The sequence below is a fragment of the Giraffa tippelskirchi genome, chromosome 14 (genome assembly GCF_054371585.1).
Source record: "Giraffa tippelskirchi isolate mGirTip1 chromosome 14, T2T-mGirTip1v1.2.pri, whole genome shotgun sequence".
NCBI classification, from domain to species: domain Eukaryota; kingdom Metazoa; phylum Chordata; class Mammalia; order Artiodactyla; family Giraffidae; genus Giraffa; species Giraffa tippelskirchi.
The window spans coordinates 72,045,207-72,069,257 of record NC_137288.1 but is presented as its reverse complement, the minus strand read 5'-3'; the positions used below and the strand labels follow the sequence as shown (position 1 = coordinate 72,069,257).

The following is a 24,051-nucleotide window of genomic DNA, read 5'->3' as shown; positions in this document are numbered from 1 at the left end:
ACAGAAAGAGAAATTAAGGAAACAATACCATTCACCATTGCATCAAAAAGAATAAAATACTTAGGAATATATCTACCTAAAGAAACAAAAGACTTATATATAGAAAACTATAAAACACTGATGAAAGAAATCAAAGAGGACACAAACAGATGGAGAAATATACCGTGTTCATGGATTGGAAGAATTAATATAGTGAAAATGAGTATACTACCCAAAGCAATCTATAGATTCAATGCAATCCCTATCAAGCTACCAATGGTATTTTTCACAGAACTAGAACAAATCATCTCACAATTTGTATGGAAATATAAGAAACCTCGAATAGCCAAAGCAATCTTGAGGAAGAAGAATGGAACTGGAGGAATCAACCTGCCTGACTTCAGGCTCTACTACAAAGCCACAGTCATCAAGACAGTATGGTACTGGCACAAAGATAGAAATATAGATCAATGGAACAAAATAGAAAGCCCAGAGATAAACCCACGCACATATGGACACCTTATCTTCGACAAAGGAGGCAAGAATATACAATGGAGAAAAGACAATCTCTTTAACAAGTGGTGCTGGGAAAACTGGTCAACCACTTGTAAAAGAATGAAACTAGAACACTTCCTAACACCGTACACAAAAATAAACTCAAAATGGATTAAAGATCTAAACGTAAGACCAGAAACAATAAAACTCCTAGAGGAAAACATAGGCAAAACACTCTCCGACATAAATCACAGCAGGATCCTCCATGACCCACCTCCCAGAATATTGGAAATAAAAGCAAAAATAAACAAATGGGACCTAATTAAAATTAAAAGCTTTTGCACAACAAAGGAAACTATAAACAAGGTGAAACGACAGCCTTCAGAATGGGAGAAAATAATAGCAAATGAAGCAACAGACAAACAATTAATATCAAAAATCTACAAGCAACTTCTGCAGCTGAATTCCCGAAAAATAAACGACCCAATCAAAAAATGGGCCAAAGAACTAAACAGACATTTCTCCAAAGAAGACATACAGATGGCTAACAAACACATGAAAAGATGCTCAACATCACTCATTATTAGAGAAATGCAAATCAAAACCACAATGAGGTATCATTTCACACCAGTCAGAATGGCTGCTATCCAAAAGTCTACAAGCAATAAATGCTGGAGAGGGTGTGGAGAAAAGGGAACCCTCTTACACTGTTGGTGGGAATGCAAACTAGTACAGCCACTATGGAGAACAGTGTGGAGATTCCTTAAAAAACTGGGAATAGAACTGCCATATGACCCAGCAATCCCACTGTTGGGCATATACACCGAGGAAACCAGAATTGAAAGAGACGCGTGTACCCCAATGTTCATCGCAGCACTGTTTACAATAGCCAGGACATGGAAGCAACCTAGATGTCCATCAGCAGACGAATGGATAAGGAAGCTGTGGTACATATACACAATGGAATATTACTCAGCCATTAAAAAAAATACATTTGAATCGGTTCTACTGAGATGGATGAAACTGGAGCCCATTATACAGAGTGAAGTAAGCCAGAAAGAAAAACAACAATACAGTATACTAATGCATATATATGGAATTTGAAAGATGGTAACGATAACCCTATATGCGAGACAGAATAAGAGACACAGATGCACGGAACAATTTTATGGACTCTGAGGGAGAAGGTGAGGGTGGGACGTTCTGGGAGAATAGCATTGAAACATGTATATTATCATATGTGAAACAGAGCACCACTCCATGTTCGATGCATGAGAGAAGGGCTCAGGGCCGGGGCAATGGGATGATCCAGAGGGATGGGATGGGGAGGGAGGTGGGTGGGAGGTCCAGGAAGGGGAACACATGTAAACCCATGGCTGATTCATGTCAATGTATGACAAAAACTATTACAATATTGTAAAGTAATCAGCCCCCAACTAAAATAAATAAATTTATAAAAATAAAAAAAAAAAAAAAAAAAAAAACCCTCTTCTAATATTTTAAGCTTCGTGTCTTTAGGATGATCTGCTTCCAACAATGTCGATTAGTAGTTTATTCCTTCCCCTCAAACTAATCAAGCCAAATATACTCTATCCCTACATTTTCCTGAACGTACATTATGCCTCAACGTAAAATCTTAATTAATCTCAATTAAAAAATCTTTAGGTAGTAGATAAAACCTCAATTACTTAGGTTTTGGAAACGGGATAAGTAGAAAAAAGTATTAACCCTTTAAGAGGCAATAAATAGTATGGTACAATAGAGGGAATAAAATCAATATTTTTAATCATAACTTTGTATAGTATGTCATCTAAAAAATTAATTGAATCACTATGTTGTTGTACACCTTAAGCTAATATAATATTGTAAGTCAACCATATTTCAATTTTAAACAGTTCTGGTTTTCTTGTCTTCCAACGAGTGAGATAATATAAGAATGTTGTTCAAAAAGATCTTATCAACGTAACCCCACCTTCTTCATAACCCTGTCTGCCCCAGAGACTCAAACCTTCCTAGCCTTTCTGACTGAGTCAGGACCACAAGGTCAGCGGCACCACTAGCCTGGAGACGCAGCTACCGCACTCGCGGAAAACAAAGGCAGAGCGCCTTTTGGAAAAGCTTCTCACTTCAGCCCCTTTTGGTTGTCTGCTTTTCTTTCACAGAATAGAAGCAGGGCCCCTGCCCTTTCCAGTTCACTCAGCCCCTTACTTACTCCAGAGCATTCCTGGGCCAGAGACGCATTTAACACGGCCTGCCCTCCTCCCAAGACCTGCAGAGACTGTCTACATCCCCCGGAGGCAGCCCTGATTTTTCAAAACAAAGCTGGCTCTGGACAGGCCTGTGCATTCAGACAAGGGTGTTTCTGCCTAAACGCCTTTAGTTCACACTTGCAGGCTCAGCTTTCTCTGCTCTCCTCCATAGCAGTGTCCTCCTTCAGAGGCTCAATTTGGGTCCTAAGTTTTTCACATTGTGTGACTAGAAATATTCCAGCTCACACAGTCGCCCCTTTTCCAACATGCACAGTCCATTTGGGACTGTACCGCATAGACAACACGGGAAGACCTATGGAGGGCCACGAAGCAACAGTCCACGCAGCAGTTCCTGACCCCAGGAGTCAGCAGAATGACCTGTGGAACAACCTAGTTAACGCTGCCCCTTGAGCTCCTTGTGTGAACACATCTGAACATGAACACGGCGCTCCTGGACCCCACTTCGAGCACCCTCAGACACACGCTGTCAGATGTGCCTGGTACCTGGGAGACTCAGGGACTGCTTACTGATGCTTCAGAAAATGAAATGCGTACACAAGTGTTCCTTTAAAATCAAAGCCTCAGAAATGAACAAAGAATGATTACTATCTACTGGAGAGTTCCAGGTCTATATAGCTTCTCTGCGAGCCATGACCTTCCAAGACGCAAATTCACAGTTTATCTCGCTCAAAGACTCCTAACACCCAAATGCACCTACCTATTTTTTTCTACCAATTCAGCATAGATCCCCTGAGAGAACAAGTAGGTTTCCATCACAGAACCCCACCCAGATTTTGCCTCGCTAGCCTCAGGGAAGAAAACGCAAGGTTACAACAGGGGAAGGAACCAGACCCCGCAGTGTTCGTACCAGTGAGAAACAGGACTAGAGCTACTGATAGGCTGTGAATTATCTTCCCATATGAATGCAAAAGCAAGAACAACTTTTTAAATGATCTTGAAACACTGTTCTCTCCATCAGGGCAGTGACACAGCAGCAGCCATTACCAAGGAGCAATCCCACTTTCTCACAATTTCATTATTTCTCAGTAACTCTTCCAGTAGGAATTCATTGTAACTTACATTAAGTACAGAGGATAAGTTTTTAGTGACGAAAACAGAAGGAAAAGAATGAAGGAAATACTGTCTGTTTCGCTCTGGGTGGTGGTTATGGGGTATATATGTACGTAAAAGTTCACGGAGCAGTATGCTTAAGAGTTGTACACATTTATTATCAGAAGTTACATCTGGATAAAAAGATTTCTTTTAAAAAAAGAGGAGGAATAAAAAAATGCAAATCTAAGATCAAGGGTAGTATTTAAAATTCCTTAAATTGGCTATCTTTCATTAAACAAATATTTACTGACCATCTTAAAAAGGCTCCTACACTGTTGGTGGGAACATGAACTGGGACAGCCGCTATGGAGCAGGATGGAGGTTCCTCAAAAAGCGAAAAACAGAGTGACCGTGCAGCCCAGCTCCTGGGCATATGTTTGTAGGAAACTCTAGTTCAAAAAGATACATGCATCTCAGTGCTCACAGCCGCACTATTTAACAACAGGCAAGACACGGAAGGGCTTCCCTGGTGGCTCCGTGGTAAAGAACCCGCATGCCAATGCAGGAGACACAGGTTAGATCCCTGGTCTGGGAAGATTCTCTGGAGAAGGAAATGGGAACCCACTCCAGGATTCTTGCTGGGAAATCCCATGGACAGAGGAGCCTGGTGAGCTACAGTCCATTGGGTCACAAAGAATCGGACACAACTTAGTGACTGAACAACACGCAATGGAAACAACCTAGACATCTGTCATCTGTGAGCATGGCTAGACAAGTCAGCAAGAAATTAAACATAGTATGTATGTGATGAATACGATGGCAGGCTGAACCTGGGGCTTGGGGACTGTTACCTAATTCGGCTCAGGAGAGCCAGAGTTCTTCAATCGCTATTTCACCCACAAAATCAAAACAAAAAAAACAAACATTCTGAAATATTTTTTAAAGCAAAAAGATCCATCATGATGTCTTTCTCGTAGGGAAGCACAGAACTAAATTTAACTCTTGTCTTTATCATGAGGCATAGTAAAAGATCCTTCATCTTGTCGCTAAAGTTATGGTCACTCACTAAAATAAACATCCACAGAGACCAACATAATTCAGGCCACGAGGCTATGGAGTATTTCAGTTTAATGCATAAAGGCTCTGAAGCAAACAAGATGTTCCAAAGTAATTTAACATGCACAGCTACTTACAGCTTTCTTGAAAGAAAGTTCTGCCTGTGGTAACTCCTCACAGAAAAGTTTTCACTTAATGTTTAAACTAACTTCCTCCTCATATCAAAACAATGTCTTTTAATACTTAGTGAACAAGTAATTTAGAAAAATTCGGTCCAAAAAGAAAATAGTTCAAATGTGAGGGGAAACTGTGGTAAAGATGAGAACAATTTAAAAAAAAAGACAATGTCAAAACTCTTGGAAAATCTCTCTGTCGCCCAACGTCATAAATATGTGGAGACAAGAAGGGAGAATCCTGAGATGATCACTTTAAGTAGAGAGTGACCTGCAGGGTTTTGACCAGGTAGCAAATTTCTCACCCTGGTGTTACACACCACCCCCCACGTCACAGGCTTGTTTATGCACGGATCACCGTACTTAAGGAATCAAAATTAGGGAAGACTCACTAAGATATTCCTGCCTCTATCCCCTACAAAATGGTGAGGGAAGTGGCTGGCAACACCATTTTCTTCACAAATCCAGGACAGATACGATAGTCACAAGGAGTGGGTAGCCATTCCCTTCTCCAGGGGATCTTCCCAACTCAGGGATCAAAACAGGGTCTCCTGCCTTGCAGGAGGATTCTTTTCCGTCTGAGCCACCAGTGAAGCCTCCAGTGAAGCCTCGGATAGTCACAAATTCCACTGGAAATGGTCTGAGATCACATAAGATAAAACTGGGCTTCCCTGGGGGCTCAGATGGTAAAGAAGCTGCCTGCAATGCAGGAGACCCAGGTTTGATCCTTGGGTCAGGAAGATCCCCTGGAGAAGGCAATGGCAACCCATTCCAGTATTCTTGCCTAGAAAATTCCATGGATAGAGGAGCTTGGTGGGCTGCAGTCCATGGGGTCGCAAAGAGTTGGACATGAACGAGCGGCTAACACAGCTAAGACAAGACTGCTAACGAAGGGGCACTTCACAAGTCAATGAGCAACCAAAACAAACCACCGGCATTACCTGTCGGCCTTCATCAGGAGGTTGGGCGGCAGCTCCAGGAGCTGGTTGTGTTGCACATCCAAGACCTCCACGGATGTTCTTTCTAGCCTTTCAGGAAGCCTGGTCAGCTGGTTGTGTCCTGCCAGCAGTTTCCGGAGACTACTGTTACAAAACAAGCTGTGTGAACAGGGGCAAAGAAAGAAGGCAACTTACTGAGAGCTCATTTGGGATGAAGGCTTAAAAATGAATGGGAGTAGGAGGAGACTTATAATTACCTTGCCAAGGAACCTAAATTCACCAGAGCAACTGCAAGTTCATTTTAATATAAGCTCAAAGTTTGAGCTGTTCATATTTCAATGCTTTCCATACTTCAGAAAAAAAAGAGGGTGGGAAAAACCATGAAAAGGAGTATTTAACAAAGCAGCTCTACTTAGTGAAAAGGAAAAATGAGTTTCATAGAAGACCGCAAAGGTAGCGGCCTTGTCTCGTCAGACTCACGAGGCAAACTGGGAGAGGCTGCCAGCTCCCTGGGCAAGGTGTACGCCCAGGGCCACCTGGAACACAGGCTGTTTCTACCCACAGGCTGTTTCTATTCCTCCTCTTTTTTAAAAGAAATCTTTTTATCCAGATGTAACTTCTGATAACACAGCTGAGCGATTTTTACCTACAAGATCAACATTCAACGAGGATTCTTTTGTCCAAACTTTTACCAATGCCCACTGAGAAAATGTTACATTTTCCTCAGCTGCATTTCACAGCAATTATTTGTTCCTTTCCCCACTTCCCTGAATCTGACTATTTCCTCATTGGTTTCATCCTGGCCCAAAGTAGACTCCCTTCTAAAGAGAACAGAAGGCGCTCAACGCAGTGTTTTCTTCTGAGCCTTAAACGAGCTGTTGGGAAGCATGACTGTTTCTTCTATGGGTTTTATCAAAACTGCAATAAATGACGGGCTTGTGTTCATCAAAGCAAAATCTGCTTTATGATCACTTGAGACAGCAACCAGTGTAGAAGTAGCGCTGCGTCCAACACAGACACCTGGGGACTGTGGGGACGCGAGGCTGTGATTCACGTCCGGGTCACTTTGAAACAAGCGCTCATCTACACTGACGTCAACGAGTGAGGCCTCCTCACCCACCTCCTGGACCTCACTCACTCTAAAGTTCTTACAGTCACTCTAATTTACAGCCATAACTTTATCAATTTTAAGTATCAAAACGAGAATCTTTGCTCACAAAGATGCTACCGATCTGTCTCAATATGGTGACACCATGGGCCACCATTAAGGATACGCCTGCCTCTGCGGGTTTAGAGACAGGAGGACAAGATGACGCGTCCAGGACAGTCTGCAGTCAGTTCCTGCAGGGCCAGCCTCTGGGACGCTCACTCTAACCAACAACTCTGGGTTTGGTCCACAGAGGAGTGGGATTATCTGTCTCTCTCTCTCTCTCACACACACAGACACACATATACATACACACTGTACCCTTAACTAGATGGATAGCTCAAAGAAGGTAACACAATCTTTATCTTCATTTTTCCACATAAGAAAGTAGATTTCATAACTACAGAATGAGTATACGTGCTAGTGACAGAATTTGTTCACTTCTTTTGGATACGAAGAATAAATAGCTTCTTTTCCTTTCACTACATCTCCAGTTCTAAATATTAATTTCTGTTTTGTCAAACCCTTTCACACACATCACTTAGACAAACAAAGCTTGAATGTTCAAAGGGTTTCTAATGAGTTGCTGTCTTGGCCTGGATATTAGATCAATGACAGGGCTAATACAAAGTTTGCAACTAAACAACATTATTAAATGAGCAAACAATATGTACCGTTCTTGTCCAACGTGTTAAACACACACAAAAACAAATGCTGTTTACATCTGATGACAATGGAGCATCTGGATTTGCTCTGAATAAGCGTTTGTTTAGATCCCCCAAATTCTATACTAGTGCAGAGCAAATGAAAGATTAATTAACGCAGGCAAACTGGATAAGAAATCAGTTATCCTGTATTTATGTAATTGTTAGTTTATTTATACGTTTGTTGCAGCCTGCAGTGACACAGGGGCCTTAATCTCCAATAGGCTACATGTGTTAAATTGGTGAGGTCAGAGAAGGGAAGAGAAAAATAGATGGAAAGATAACAGGACAAGATTTTTTCTTTAACAAATTACTTTTCCTCGTTTGTAGTCACCTTTTGTCATTTTTGCTATCTTCCAAAAAGGTCTCTCTCTCCACCTCCTACACACACACACACACACACACACACACACACACACACACTGCTGTCCAAAGTCCTTTTGATAATGGTGATGGGCTCTGCACTGGGTCACCTAAATGCTGAGCATAAAACTCAGCATTTTCAAATGGACCGAACTTACAGGTTTAATCTATGGCTGAAAAACAAAGTAAAAGCAACAGAGCTTTCCGGGAATTAAAAATGGAAATTTAGTCTTTAAATTAAATTCTTCTCAGATTTCTTCTACGAGAAGATAGACACATTAAGACCATAGACAGAAGGTAAAGACTCTGGAAGAATTAAGATCACACAGGTGAACCAGCCGTATCATTTGCTGCGTCTCTGGACATTTCTTCTGGCTTATTTGAAAAGCTCCACTAGGCATCAGCCTCCACACGGCTTTGCCAAGTCTGGCTGGTGGTCAAAGCTTCAGTCTACCTGTCACCACATGACGAAATGCTATGACTTCAGGGTACCACGAGAGGTAGAGATACTAAATAAGGTTTGAAAGCAAACTCTTTCAGGGGTTCATAACAACAAACTAAACACGGAACCAGCAATTTTTTCCATTGTTCATCTTATTCGAGATTCTCTAACTTAATCTGTGCTTAATACTCACCGTGCAGGAAGTTCACATATTTGATTATGGCCAATATCCAAAACTTCTAGCTTTCGGCTTTCACAGACCCACTCAGGCACGTTTTCTAAACAGTTCCTAAATGTAAGAATATACAATTTCTTCTTTGATTGGAATTTGGCTTAAAACATGGTTCAAAAGTCGAAATAATTACATACAACAAATAAAACTTCAAAGGAAATACTCAATTACAGTGAGTATAAATAAAAAAGATATGTGTAATCACTTTAACCTGAAGCAGGAGGTGATAAGGAATAAGAAATGAAGAAAAAGTAGGAAAGAACACAGTAACATCATTTGTATTATCTCTAAAGTCTAAAAAAAAAGTCTGGTTTCCAGAGTTACTATCCGAAAATGTCTATAAACCCATTTAAGTTCAGGGAGAAGATGTCTTCCATTGGAAAACCAATAAACACATTTTTACACACTTCCAATTAAGGTAAAGAGTCAAATGGCATAAAATAGCTTTGTTTTCCAATCTGCGTTTTTATCGTTAATATGAAAATTTCCCCCAACTCCAGAAGGTACCCTGACACCACTGCCATAAGACAAGAGGAAAGAAATGGTAGCAATGAAAATATACACTGACCCTAAGTCTCAGATTCAATGATTTGAAAATATTTACTTATGCATTAGACAGTAATTATAATTACTGGAAACAAGTAAACTAAACTAATGGTGACTTTAATTGTTAAATGAATTGACCACTTTTTTGATAAATCTATTACTGTATTTGAATGTCTCCTTAGTCATGGACGGTTAGCTTTTCATCTTCTTTTTAAAATATGTGAAATGACTAGGCACAAAAAAAATCTAAAACAGTATGTATGTTATGGTTACAATTCTTTAAAAACAGATGAACAAGTCTATGAAAAGTATGAGGCTTGGAACAAGGATTATAGTAGAATAAAAATTTTTGCTATTATATCAACTTCTCAATTAAAACATAGAAAAGAAGGCATCATTTTCTGCTTAGTGTTTGTATAGGTACATTGCTCTGGTTTTGAAGGTCTACCGACTGACAGACTTAATTATTTTATCGTACAGTAGTCGAGGAGGGCATGGCAACCCACTGCAGTGCTCCTGCCTGGAGGATCCCATGGACAGAGGGGCCTGGGAGACTACAGTCCACGGGGCCACACAGGGTCAGACACGGCCGAGTGACTCAGTGCACACACGCGCGCACGCACACACACACAGTCAGACACGGCCGAGTGACTTAGCGCACACACATGCTCGCACACACGCACAGTCGGACACGACTGAGTGACTTAGCGCACACTCTCTCTTTCTCACACACATACACATCAACCCCTAAAACATCTCATTAAGGTAGGCAAGTGAAAGTACGCTTCAGCATAAGCAAACACCAAATAACAGAACTCCTCTAAGTGATAAAATAGCCTGAAACTTTGACCCTGAGGAACTCCAAGAACCTAGTAAACACCATAATGAGTAACAGCTCAGTTCCTTTGGAAAATGTAAACACTCACAGAGAGGAGGGTGAAATGCCCAGAGCTATGTGAGGGGTCGGATGCAGGGGTTTCTCTAAGAGAAAAAGTCCTACAGTTTGGGAAGTGGATTAGGCACAGCATGTTACAGTACAGATTCTGGACATGAGAATTTTTCTTAAAAAAAAAAAGGTGAACAGCATTTAAGGACAGAATTCAGGGACCAGCACAACACAAGTTTCTAATTCAGTCTCACTTGGGGGCTTCAATGGGAACCAACTAGCAATTATATCCTTTAAAGAAAGGACAAATAGATTCACTCTATGGCCAATTCTCTAGAATAAATCTACTCAAGATATTTACATGCACCCATGAATGCAAACCCCACTCCTGTACTCTTATTTCAGTGCTGAAGATAACAATATTCAAGGCTGATAAAATAAAAAGAACTTAGGTAGTGTCTGACTTAAAGCTCATTAAACAGAAAACTGACATGAATTTTGTAGGAAGTGTATGAAGCACTACTCATAAAGGATTTTACAAATTCAAAGCTGTAATTGTAATCATTCTCACATCAGCTAAATTCTGACACATTCTTACATAATATGATTGAGGATATTATTAAAATATCTAGGTTTGTATACTTTTATGACTAAAGGCAAATTCTGCACCTAACAAATCACACAGCAGCTGTACCCAATTTTACACACTGAGATGAGTTGCCTGTCCCACTGGGAGGGCCACATACTCCTACGGAGTGTGATCATTCAGAAAAGTTTGGATTATTACCTTTGGAATTATGTTAAAAGTTTCAATTTAGTGTGTGGAGATTATGAAAGTCTAATTCACTCCAATACATGCTTTGGGCCTTCAGGGAAAAGTCTACTACAATATTTGTGGAAACCAAACTAAATATGATACACGGCAGTAGAGAATTTGTATACAAGATGAGGAGGTGAGCTTGTGCACCGGTGAGCTGCGCAGAGGGAGCAGGCTGCATGGAAACCCCGCTCTGGCAGTGCCAGCCGCCACTGCTCAAGGGCTCCCTAGTAGGAGACAGGGGGCTTCCCCGGGGGCGCAGTGGTAAAGAACCCGCCTGCAGGAGACACAGGATCAATCCCTGGGGTGGGAAGAAATGGCCACCCACTCCAGTATTCTTGCCTGGAGAATCCCATGGGCAGAAAGAGGAGCCTGGCGGGCTACAGTCCATGGGGCTGCAGAGTCGGACATGACTTAGCCACTAAACAGCGGGAACAGCAGTAAGGAGATATGCACAAAAAGGAGGGAAAAATCAAAGAGATAGAGCAAAAAATATATTTTTAATGAACTTAACATCATTTCAGGGAAAGACATGAAAATACAGCTAATATAATTATAGAAGTACTGGACCTTCCAGCCATACAACCCTCAACTGACTAATCTTTCAAGTGCAAACTTGGCATTCAAACTGGTGTCCACATGGCACCCTGATTCCTCTGGTGCAATCTATAGTATACAAACTGACAGTTACATGTATTTTCAGAGGATAAGTATTCAACACTATTGAATATTAATTTGCATTATTTATCTTTAAGATATAGAAAAATCCTTTTTCAAAATTAATTTTTATTGGAGTATAGTTGTTTTAAGATATAGAAGCAGGGCTTCCCTGGTGGCTCAGACAGTAAAGAAGCTGCCTGCAAAGCTGGAGACCCGATCCCTGGGTTGGGAAGCTCCCCTCGAGAAGGGAATGGCAACCGATTCCAGGATTCTTGCTTGGAGAATCCCCATGGACAGAGGAGCCTGGTGGGCTATAGTCCCTGGGGTCGCAAGGAGTCGGACACGACTGAGCGACTAACACAGCCTTGGTTGTTCTACAATATTGTTGGCTTTACAAGTTGTTTCTATTGAGCAGTAAAGTGAATCAGCTATTTGTATACATGTATCTCCTCTTTTTTGGATCTCCTTCCCCTGAAGGTCACCACAGAGTGCTGAGCAGGGTTCCCTGTGCTGTACAGGAGGTTCTCATTAGTTACCTATTTTATATAAAAAGTTCTTATGCTCAGGTTTAGACAGAATTATCTAGATAATTTTCTCGAAGACCCTAGAGTGCTCCAGGAATTGGCTTCTTACCTTGAGACATCCATGTAGGACAGATAATTCGGAACTGGGCAAACGTCAAGCTGGACAAGTTCTAGGAAGCAGGAAAAAAACAAAACCAAACACATCACCATTCAAGTGACACAGACTCTTTTACGCGTAGAACTGTTCCTGCGCTTTACTCTCCGTTGTTTGTTCAGGCTGGGGAGCACCATATATCCATCTGTTTAAGTCTAAACTACAGGAAGTACAGAGACCTTCTAACTCAGTCACAAGGTCTTAGTCAGAGACTGAAATAAATCACTCCCTCTACTGCCTCTCCCCGCCCCCTCGCTGTGGCCCTCCTCTCCGTATGCAGCCTAATTTTCATCCGGAGGATTACGAACGTCACTGTTTTTCCTTAAACATTCAGGGTTCCTTGCATTTAATCAAATGTGTCCTGGCTTGTGCCTTTCTCACTCTGTGCTATTCACTGGAACGGCACTCCTGAGGATCAGAAAGGACTTCCTCTACTCAAATCCGGAAGCCTCCTTCAAAACTGTATGAAAAGCAACACCCTGGGCTCTGCTTCTCAGATGCCATAGTCTTGAGATGCCCTTCTGCTTTCTCTAAACACTTACCAAGTATTTCAGAGGCTCAGCTTCTCTCTGGCTTCCTAATCTGGCCCCAGCTAACTGTGATGGTTTTGGAAGTCTACTTCTGGTACCAAGTCTCTTCTCTTCTCTAGTTACCTTACGTCCACGGTTTCTGAGCAGATGTCCTACATCGACATCTGTCGTCCCGACTGCAAATTCCTACTAGCTCACACGAAACCACTGCAATAACCTGGGTTAGTGGAAAGGTGGATTACCCCACTCTTCCCCCATTCGGGCACTCTGGACCCTGCTTTCACGGTAACAGTCTTACAGCTTCATTTTCATCACTTGCCTCTTCCCCTAAGAATTTCCACTGGATCTCTAGTGCTTACTGTGCCAGCTTCAGAGTTTCCCCATCCGACTCCAAGCCATGCGTCCCGTAAGTACATCTTACCACTTCCCAGCAGATACCTATGAGAGAATTCCCTTCTGCTCACCTACCAAACGACCCACATTCAGACTCTTTCCTCTTCAACACCTATTTCATGTCTCCCGACTAGCCAAATCCTATAACCCTTTGGTGACCTGCAGTTATCTGAGGTTTGGTTTATTTCTCCACTGAGATGACAGTAAATTCATTAAAACCAAAAAAAAAAAAAAAGAAAAAGGAAAGAAAGAACCCCTCTCCTCTAGCACTCCTGCACTACAGGACACAGAAAACAAGGGCTTGATAAGCATCTGTTCAGCGTGTAGTTTCCATTCAGCTGTCTGAGGGGAAGGGGTAGCAATCTTCATTCACTTCACCAAACATGTGTCCATATCACTTTTTCTTTTTTAGAACTGCCATGATCTCCAAAGTCTAAGGAGGCAATCTTATTTAATGAATAAGGCTCTTGCTTTGTGATGGCCCTGTGGTATATAATGTAGGTTTCTCTTGCGGTGAGGTCCTCTGTTGGTGGAGCAGGAAATCTGAGACCTTGTATGGAATCCATAATAGACCTTCCTTCCACTTTCACTCTCCAGACTGACTACCTTCACAAGGTGGCCCAAGAAACAGTTCACTTCCCACCGCCTCCCACCCCCACATCTGCTCTTCAAGCCGAAGAGCCAATCACCAGCGGGAATAACTTATTTATATGTCACAATATGAGAAAAACAAGTCAGGAACTGTAAGTCCTTCCTTTTTGATTCCTTTAAATACCAAACAGCATTCCTCTTTCATGATTTTTATCTTAGCAAAAACTGACACCTATTTTACTAAACGAGGAAAGAAAGGCCAAAGCCGAGAGGAAGATGACAGCCCTGAGTAAATTCTCGGAACCGAGTGCGGGACGCTGATGCGGTCTCCGCTACACACCGTTACACGAGGCGTAGAGCGCTTTGAGGAAGTGGCCGCACATGTTCAGTGTCGCCAGCTGATTCCTCTCACAGTGCAAAACTTCAAGGTTGTTGAAAACCACAGCATCCAGGTCCCCAAGCTTGTTGTCTCGCAGATCGAGCTGAGTGACATGAGGGAGAAAGTCCACTTCGTCCGCCGTTAGCTTCCTAATGAGGTTCAGCCTTGCGAGAAGGAGGACATAAACAGGCTATAATCAAAGGCCAGGCTGTAAAGAGAAGCCGCCCACTAGCGCGTGGCCGAGGAGGACTTGAGTGCCACTCTGCCACAGCCCCCACGATTTCTTTACTCTCCGTCTCTGCTCTCCCCTCACCAGCCAGCTTCCCGGGCTATCTCTAGCTACAATTCCATGAGGTTTTAACTTTGAAACTATATTCTGAAATGCAATTTAGACCATTAATAGAGTGGAAGAGAAGCACACATTTTGATTTTTACCTTAATTCATTTCAAGGGGGAGAGAATCATTTAAACATTTATTTCCAAGAATCTGGTTGAACGAAGACAAGAAACAAAACCCAGAATACCCTGCTAAGCACACTGCAGCCACACTGAATATTTAAGGAAGGAGAGAGGATAAGCAAGCAGGCAGATGAACAGCCATAAAGGACAAAACTAACAGGTGAGCTTGGAAAAAAATGATGATGAATGGGGACCACCTATGCACCAGAAACAGGCGTGTAAGCGTATCTGAAGTTTCACAGCTGGTTCCAGACCAAGGATTAATTACCAAAACTATCTCCATCTTGAAAATACTGCTTGAAAAAGCAAAACACAGGAAATACTGATATTTGGCATGAAGGATGCACTGCGAACTCACAGAACAAAGGATTGCAAAGGGGCCCAACGAGCTCAGGGTGCAGGGAAAACCTGGCAGAGCCTCGGTCATAAACACTGGTGAGCTCATGGACCAACGCTGCCATGGACGAGATGCCAGGAAGATAAGCAAGTAGTAAGGGGACTAGGAACCAATACAAAAACACATCTAGCTTCAAAGTGGAGAAAAACAGATGAACTCTCTCCAGTCCTAGTTTGCTAGGCTACGCCCAGCTCCTGTACAAACAAACAAACAACAGAACCTCCCACTTCTTACAAAGCCAACAACAGAGTGCTGAGATCATGCATTTGGTTACAAGAGCATTAATACGAGAGAAGGAACTCAGAAAAAAGTCAAGTGCTCTCTGCAGTGGTTTTCAGCCCTTGGGAAAAATAAAATGAAGGTAACTAAATTTTTAAAATTTAAAGAATAAATCTAAAAAAATAAAATGAGAGAACTGAACTAAATTTCCAATAGCGGTATCATAAGGCCATTGGAACACAAGGATGAGAGACAAGACAGCCAAGAGCTGGGATCTGTCAAACTGCAAGAACAGCATGTGGCTTCTTCAAATGTCCCCGAGATTTAAAATTATTTTTTTTTGCTCTTTCTCTTTTCTATTCCAGGTTGTAAGATTAAAAAACTGGCCTCAACTCAGCGATCTGCCTATCTCCAAATACTCACTAGATTACTAGAATATGTACACAGAATCAGTTTAGTTCAGTCACTTGGTTGTGTCTGACTCTTTGCGACCCCATGGACTGCAGCACTCCAGGCTTCCCTGTCCATCACCAGCTCCCGGAGTTTGCTCAAACTCATGTCCATCGAGTCGGTGATGCCATCCAACCATCTCATCCTCTGTCGTCCCCTTCTCCACCTGTCTTCAAATCTTTCCCAGCATCAGGGTCTTTTCAAATGAGTCAGTTCTTTGCATCAAAACCCAAATCTCCTTTTGGATACAAGAGACTATAGGAACTGAAAACTGTCCCATGTTCTCCCTAGTCTACGTTTTAAATCACCTTCATGTGGCACTATCATCTCAGCCCACCCCCAACTCTGCACTATATTAACATGAACATAATTATAGGGCTGATTTAATGAGACAAAAGAAAATTTATAATGACAGGGAGGTTATTGCCACTATTCACTTTAAATTGCCAAGTCTTATCAGGATGCAAATAACAAAAGGTTTCAGGCTCACATAACTGAGGAGATTATTGGAAAGAAATTTTCACAACATTTGCCTCTTTAAAAGTAGTCGTATTTCAGATGAACTTTTAAAGAGGCAAATGTTGTGAAAATTTCTTTCCAATAATCTCCTCAGTTAACAGAGGCATTTTATTTATTTCATCAATACTCATTGAGCATTTATTGTGTGTAGGTCGGCAGTGTGAAAATGTTCTAGTTTCAGTCTGCTGCTCAACACTTTACATATATGACCTTGAGTCATCACCTAAGCCTCCAGGAAGTCTCATTCTAACCTGAACACTGGGGCTGACACATTCCTTGTCCTACACGGCCGCTGAGAAATGAGGGGGACGCATGTGCTGGTGCTCTGCAAACAAGAGGAGGTCACGGAGATGAGACAAGGACGACCCTGGGCTTTGCGTCAGTGAGAGATGAATAAAATAAGGGGTATGCCAACAGATTCAGTAATTCAAACCACATATGCTTTAAAATATGAAACCAAAGGATACAAGTCTGTGATCAGTGTCATGGTGGTGGTTTAGTCGATAAGTCATGTCCAACTCTTTTGCCACCCCATGGAATGCAGCCCATCAGGCTCCTCTGTCCATGGGATTCTCCAGGTAGGAATACTGGAGTGGGCTGTCATTTCCTTCTCCAGGGGATCTTCCCCACCCAGGGATCAAATCTGTGTCTCCTGCATTGGCAGGCAGATTCTTTACTGATGGAGCTACCAGGGAAGCCTGATCAATGTCATAAATGATGTAAAAAATACACAAAGTGGTCAAAAAAAGATGCTATGGGAGAGGAAGCATCTCATCTGAACCCCAAGAGCAGGCAGAATTCCCTGGACGTAAATGGGAGAAGAAGGAGTCCACGAGGAATTGCTGAATGGCCTTTGGACTTTCAGGCTGAGCTTCATGCATGGGTGCAGGGGCCCCTCAGGAGCACAGAGTGAGAACAGGGACCCAAAGGCGGGTGAGTCCTTTAACACTGATCAAGCACTGGGCTGCTGCATGCTAAAACTGAGGGTTCAAGGACACATGCTCCCCTGGTGGCTTAGATGGTGAAAAGTCTGCCTGCAATGCAGGAGACCCAGGTTCGGTCCCTGGGTCTGGAAGATGCCCTGGAGAAGGGCATGGCAACCTTCTCCAGTATTCCTGCCTGGAGAATTCCATGCACAGAGGAGACTGGTGGGCTACAGTCCATGGGGTGGCAAAGAGTTGGACACGGCTGAGCGACTAACCCGTTTTCACTACAGAGACTAAGGATATATAAACGAGAGCAGTGCTTCTCAAGTTATCTACGAGGAAGGACCTATTTTCCAAACTTCTAACCCCTCACAGATGGACACGCACACACTAGGACACAGCTCACTGCCCGAGCGGCTCACCACTTCAAGTTTGCCGATACCTAACCTAATCTGTTCGCTTTACAGTGAGATGCGTTATATGGGTCTACGTGAAGATTGTGGCAATGGTCAATGTTTCTAAGATACTAAGTCTCAATTACTATACATATCTCTTCACTTAAAAAAAAGTTGCAAATAGTTGGTTTGCTAGCACATGCTGGAGGACCACACTCTGGACAGAACCATACTTGGAACCTCATCCTCAAGGGGTTCACAGGCTAGGGGCTTGAAACTAGAAATGAGAGCTTAAGTATCTTGAATTAGAGAACTAAGGTTCTGAGTGAGGCTGTGCTTGAGAGGCTGTGCAACGGCAGCAGACAGCACAGAGAGGAAGCAAGAGCAGCAGTGAGAAGAAAAGTGAAGGCCAGAGAGTGAGACTGGTGCCCGAGACGAACCGACAGCATCTGGGTGGCACACTAGAAAACAGAGTCACAAAGCTTGTGTCAGGATAACCAGTGAAGTCGGAAAACTCACCAGTGGCCACAGGACTGGAAAAGGTCAGTTTTCATTCCAATCCCAAAGAAAGGCAACGCCAAAGAATGCTCAAACTACCGCACAACTGCACTCACCTCAGACACAAGCAAAATAACGCTCAAAATTCTCCAACCCTGGCTTCAACAGTACGTGAATAGAGAACGCCCAGATGTTCAAGCTAGATTTAGAAAAGGCAGAGGAACCAAAGATCAAATTGCCAACATCTGCTGGATTATAGAAAAAGCAACAGAATTCCAGCAAAACATCTACTTCTGCTTCATTGACTATGCTAAAGACTTTGACTCTGTGGATCACAACAAACTGGAAAATTCTTCAAGAGATGGGAATACCAGACCATCTGACCTACCTCTCAAGAAATCTGTATGCAGGCCAAGAAGCCAAAAGTTAGAACTGGACATGGAACAACACACTGGTTCCAAATTGGGAAAGGAGTACGTCAAGGCTATATATTGTCACCCTGCTTATTTAACTTATATGCAGAGTACATCATGAGAAACGCTGGGCTGGATGAAGCAAAAGCTGGAATCAAGATTGCTGGGAGAAATATCAGTAACCTCAGATACGCAGATGATACTACCCTTATGGCAGAAAGCAAAGAGGAACTAAAGATGAAAGTGAAAGTTCAGTTCAATCGCTCAGTCGTGTCTGACTCTTTGTGACCCCATGGACTGCAACACGCCAGGACTCCCTGTCCATCACCAACTCCTGGAGTTTACTCAAACTCATGTCCATTGAGTCGGTGATGCCATCTAACCACCTCATCCTCTGTTGTCCCCTTCTCCTCCTGCCCTCAATCTTTCCCAACATCAGGGTCTTTTCAAATGAGTCAGCTCTTTGCATCAGGTGGCCAAAATACTGGAGTTTCAGCTTCAACATCAGTCCTTCCAATGAACACCCAGGACTGATTTCCTTTAGGATGGACTGGTTGGATCTCCTTGTAGTCCAAGGGACTCTCAAGAGTCTTCTCCAACACCACAGTTCAAAAGCACCAATTCTTCGGCGCTCGGCTTTCTTTATAGTCCAACTCTCACATCTATACACGACTACTAGAAAAACCATAGCCTTGACTAGACGGACCTTTGTTGACAAAGCAGCAAAAGTGAAAGAGGAGAGTGAAAAAGTTGGCTTAAAGCTCGACATTCAAAAAATGAAGATCATGGCATCCTGTCTCACTACTTCAAGGCAAATAGATGGGGAAACAATGGAAACAGTTAGAGACTTTATTTTCTTAGGCTCCAAAATCACTGCAGATGGTGACCGCAGCCATGAAATTAAAAGACGTTTGCTCCTTGGAAGAAAAACTATGACCAACCTAGAAAGCATATTAAAAAGCAGATATTACTTTGCTGACAAAGGTCTGTCTCGTCAAAGCTATGGTTTTTCCAGTACTCATGTATGGATGTGAGCATTGGAGTATAAAGAAAGCTGAGCACCAAAGAATTGATAATTTTGAACTGGGTATTGGAGAATTCTCTTGAGAGTCTTCTTAGACTGCAAGATCAGACCAGTCAATCCTAAAGGAAATCAGTCCTGAATATTCATTGGAAGGACTGATGCTGAAGCTGAAATTCCAATACTATGGCCACCTGATGCGAAGAGCTGACTCATTGGAAAAGATCCTGATGCTGGGAAGATTGAGGCAGGAGGAGAAGGGGACAACAGAGGATGAGATGGTTGGATGGCATCACCGACTCAATAGACATGAGTTTGAGCAGCTCCGGGAGCTGGTGATGGACAGTGAAGCCTGGTGTGCTTCAGTCCATGGGGTCACAGAGAGTCAGACGTGACTGAATGAATGAACTGAACCAAATGAAGTGGTGCTATCAGCAAAAACAGGAATCCATGGGAAAGAACTTGCTGAATAAAGAAAGTAGTCATTTACAGTGACGTGGATGAACCTAGAGCCTGTCATACAGAGTGAAGTCAGAAAAACAAATATTGTATATTAACGCATATATATGGAATCTAGAAAAATGGTACTAATGAATCTATTTGCAGGGCAGGAACAGAGGCACAGATGTATAAATAGATTAGTGGACGCAGAGATGGGAAGGAGAATGCGGGATAAATTGAGAGCAGCGCTGATACACACACTACCACGTGTAAAATACGTAGCTAGTGGGAAACTGCTGTATAGCCAGGGAGCTCAGCTCACTGCTCTGTGACGACCTAGGGGGTGGGGTGGGGGCAGGGGGTGGTGGGAAGGAGGCTTAAGAGGGAGGGAACACCCATATACATACAGCTGATTTGCAGCAGAAACTAATACAACACTGTAAAGCAATTATACTCCAGTTTAAAAATACATTAAAGAAATTAAACTGTTTCACATCCAATTTGGTTAAGTGTGTCAAAAGAAGAAAGCAAGGTGAAATTATCCCACTGGCAGCTGAAGTAGAATTGATCCTAAGAAGAGAAACAAGGGTTAGAGCAAGATAAAGAGTATTTACCATGGAGACGAGAGGTAATGACGGGGTCCCGAGAGCACAGGCGACCAACCCTCAAGGCAGAAAACAGAGAGAGGAGTGATCAAGGAGAGAAACGTAACATTCAGAGTTTGGAGAAGGGCGAGAATATTAACCACACCATAGAAAAAACAGTATCAGTCTTAAATACGTCAACGTGAGAAAAAGAGTAAGATTAAAAGAAAAATGATTACTTTTAATTTGACGTACTATTTCCATCTGAAGGAACAGAAATTCTATCAATAAAATTAGCCCTCGGCTTACAGAAACGAAGTGAAACTCCTCTTAAATCACCCCACTAGCTTCAGTAGAAAATATTAAGGCAGAATTACAAGCAAATCTGACCAGATTTCCACCTTCTCAGCTCAGTAGTCTGGAGGGAAGCAGTTACTCACAATCATTCAACATTTATAGTGCATAAAAGTCTATTCTGGTTTCTAAATATTCTGTAACTGATCTCATCTAAAAAGACCCAATTTGAACTAGAAATGTGAAGACTTTACAAAGTTCTTAATAAGAACAATTGCTTCCAAACATATTAGATTGATCTTGTTTGGAAGCTAATTCATATCAAGGAAAATGATGTCTTCTTATCTAACACGAGGTAACTTAGAAATCCTCTCTCATGCTTGTTAGCAGAGATCAGTATGACCATTGTTACATCTCTGGGTGGCTGAATTTAAAAAGAGCTCAAATTCTTGAATATGAAGGTTTTCTAAACCCAATTGTGTGTGTGCTGTGGGTGCCCAGTCATTGCAGTTGTGTCTGACTCTTCGTGACCCCATGGACTGTAGCCCACCAAGCTCCCGTCCATGGCATTTCCTAGGGAAGAATACTGGAGTGGGGTGCCATTTCTTCCTCCAGGGGATCTTTCCAACCCAGGGATGGAACCCACATCTCCTGCCTCGCCTGCACTGAAGGCAGATTCTTTTGGCACTGAGCCACCACTCAGAGGCAAATAAGGTTAACAAATTCAGAAAGAAAGTTAACAAGACAATGTGTTCAGCTCCCTATCCTGTCACCCTTCAAAAAGTTCTCAAAGTCAGATAAATTGTTACCATTTGGTCTCCCTGAACTAAGAACTGTACATCTGCAAATTGCTAACATGTCCCTGGGTGTGACAGCCTTTATTCCTTCAGCCTGAGGAAAGGTAAAGCAAACCACTTCTCTGCGGGACTGGAATGAATGGGTTCCCTGGGCCAAACCGTAAGAATGAAGATGAAAGTGAAGCAAAAGGCGATGCTGCTACTTTGTACTGATGAACTCTGACAGGCTTGAGGGAGGGTCTGGTGTTATCACCCAGGAGGAAAGTGGGCAGAAAAACAAGGACAGAAAATCCAAAGAGGGGAAAAGATGCCGAGCAGAGAAGGTTCATGAGCAGAAGAGTTCTCACCAGGTAATGAGAACAACATGGAGCATTTGCTGAGAGAGTGACGCGTTTACTCTCTTCCTTCCCAAATGCTATCAACTACGTTGTTATTAACTGTAATCTAGAGATGAGAACACAGCTGCACAGAAATATTAAGTATCTCACCGAAGATTTAACGTGGTCACCACTCCCTGGCTAATGGGGAAGTCTGTTGTTCAGTCACTAAGTTGTGTCCAACCCTCTGCGACCGCATGGACTGCAGCACGCCAGGCTTTCCTGTCGTTCACCATCTCCCAGAGTTTGCTGAAATTCCTGTCCATTGAGCCGGTGATGCCATCCGACCATCTCATCCTCTGTCACCCCTTTCTCCTCCTGCCCTCAATCTTTCCCAGCATCAAGGTCTTTTCCAATGAATCAGCTTTTCACATCAGGTGGCCAAAGTTATTGGAGCTTTAGCTCCAATGGGGAAGTTACTTTCATTGAAAAATATCAAATTGGGCAAGTTAGTATTAAGCCCTAAACCCAATACGTTGCTTTGCAGGAACTCAAAGCCCATCCATATGTAAACTATATACAAAAATACATCCATGATGTAAGCGAGGATGTGGGTGTTTTCAGTTGGAGTTTAGTGTGATCAGAATTCAAAATGCAGGTTCCCTGCTCTTGCAAAGGGGTGAGACTGGAGGCTCTAGCCAAACTCAGGCCTAACAAAAGATGATGAGGTTTACATTTTTATAAAGAACAGTAAACTAAGGGAAGAGCCATCTGGATGGAGAGAAAATTAAAATAAACAAATTAAATAAGTAACAAATTTAATGAATATATTATATTAAGGAAACCAAGGAAAGGGAAAAAAAAAAAGAAAGGAGAGGAGCTCAACGATGTCAGCTGCCTCAAGCCACAGAAAGGGAGCGACGAGGGAGAACAAAATCCACCTGGTTCTCAGGGACATGGTTTTCATTCATCATAAATAGTTTTCTCTGACTTGATGGCCCTACTAATTAAAACTGGGCTCAAACCTGCAAAACCAACTAAGACCTTCAAGATAGATGGTCACTCATCAATGAGGAAAAAAAAAAAATTTAACAAGTTTCAGGGTTCCCTCTGGGGAAAAACAGAGAAGTGGGTCCTAACTGCAACTAACCAGCTTGCTTGTCTAGACAGAAGAATGCTACCAGAAGGGCTACAACTGACGTCCCAGACACAAGCCAACCACTCAAATGGGACAGATTTCTTTAAAGTGGTTACCTTAGATCCACATGCTTAATGTGAGACATTTTTCTTAAAGCCTGTAGCCGAAGAGTCTCCAAGCAGTTTCCAGACATACAAAGCTTATCCACAGCTGTCAGCTTCTCCAGCACCTCTGGAAAGTCAGTGAATTCATTGAAAGAAAGACCAAGATAACTAAGCTGCTGCATGTTCTCCAACTCAGCAGGAAGGGTCTGGAGAAAGTTTCCATCCAACAAAAATGTCTGCAAGCTATTAAAGAAAACGTAAAAGTTATAAAGAGAATGTATACATTTTACATCTTTATTATTAACATGAGAGTTCCGTAAGTATAGATCCTCTTACCAGAAAAAGGAAATACATTGCACTGTCCTTTGCAAAATGCTAAGGGCAGGGCCTGAGGCAATAATACACCAGAGAGAAAAGATCAGAGCCAAGCATCTCAATCTTTTACTGAAAATGAAAATTACGACCAATTCTCTCAACTTGGATAGGCATAAATGGGAATACCCCAAGCTGACTGCAATGTGAATCAGCCTGAATACTCATCTTTCATTGTTATTTTAAAAAATTAACTTCTAAGTCTGACTTTAAACATATGAGAAGATTCTGTACTTCTCTCCTAAAAGAAATACAAATACTGAGGCATCACTTTTCACCTGTACATCCATCCTTCTCTCTGTATAAATGGAAAGAAAAATGTATCTCATAATATTTTCCTAATATTGGTAATAAAGATGTTTAGATAGTAGGATTTGGGGAGCTTCTAAAACATTT

At 42.3% G+C, this 24,051-nt stretch overlaps 1 protein-coding gene across 2 annotated transcripts in view; it reads right to left on the bottom strand.

Moving 5' to 3' along the window:
- PHLPP1 (PH domain and leucine rich repeat protein phosphatase 1) overlaps nt 1-24,051 on the bottom strand; it is a 257,597-nt gene that overhangs the window by 70,733 nt on the left and 162,813 nt on the right. For both annotated transcript variants that reach the window (XM_081562281.1, XM_081562280.1), the window contains exons 6-10: nt 23,296-23,526; nt 14,273-14,475; nt 12,374-12,434; nt 8,793-8,888; nt 5,947-6,102 (exon numbers count right to left, since the gene is read on the bottom strand). In XM_081562281.1, coding sequence (XP_081418407.1) covers nt 5,947-6,102; nt 8,793-8,888; nt 12,374-12,434; nt 14,273-14,475; nt 23,296-23,526 — 747 coding nt within the window. The remainder of the gene's footprint in view (nt 1-5,946; nt 6,103-8,792; nt 8,889-12,373; nt 12,435-14,272; nt 14,476-23,295; nt 23,527-24,051) is intronic.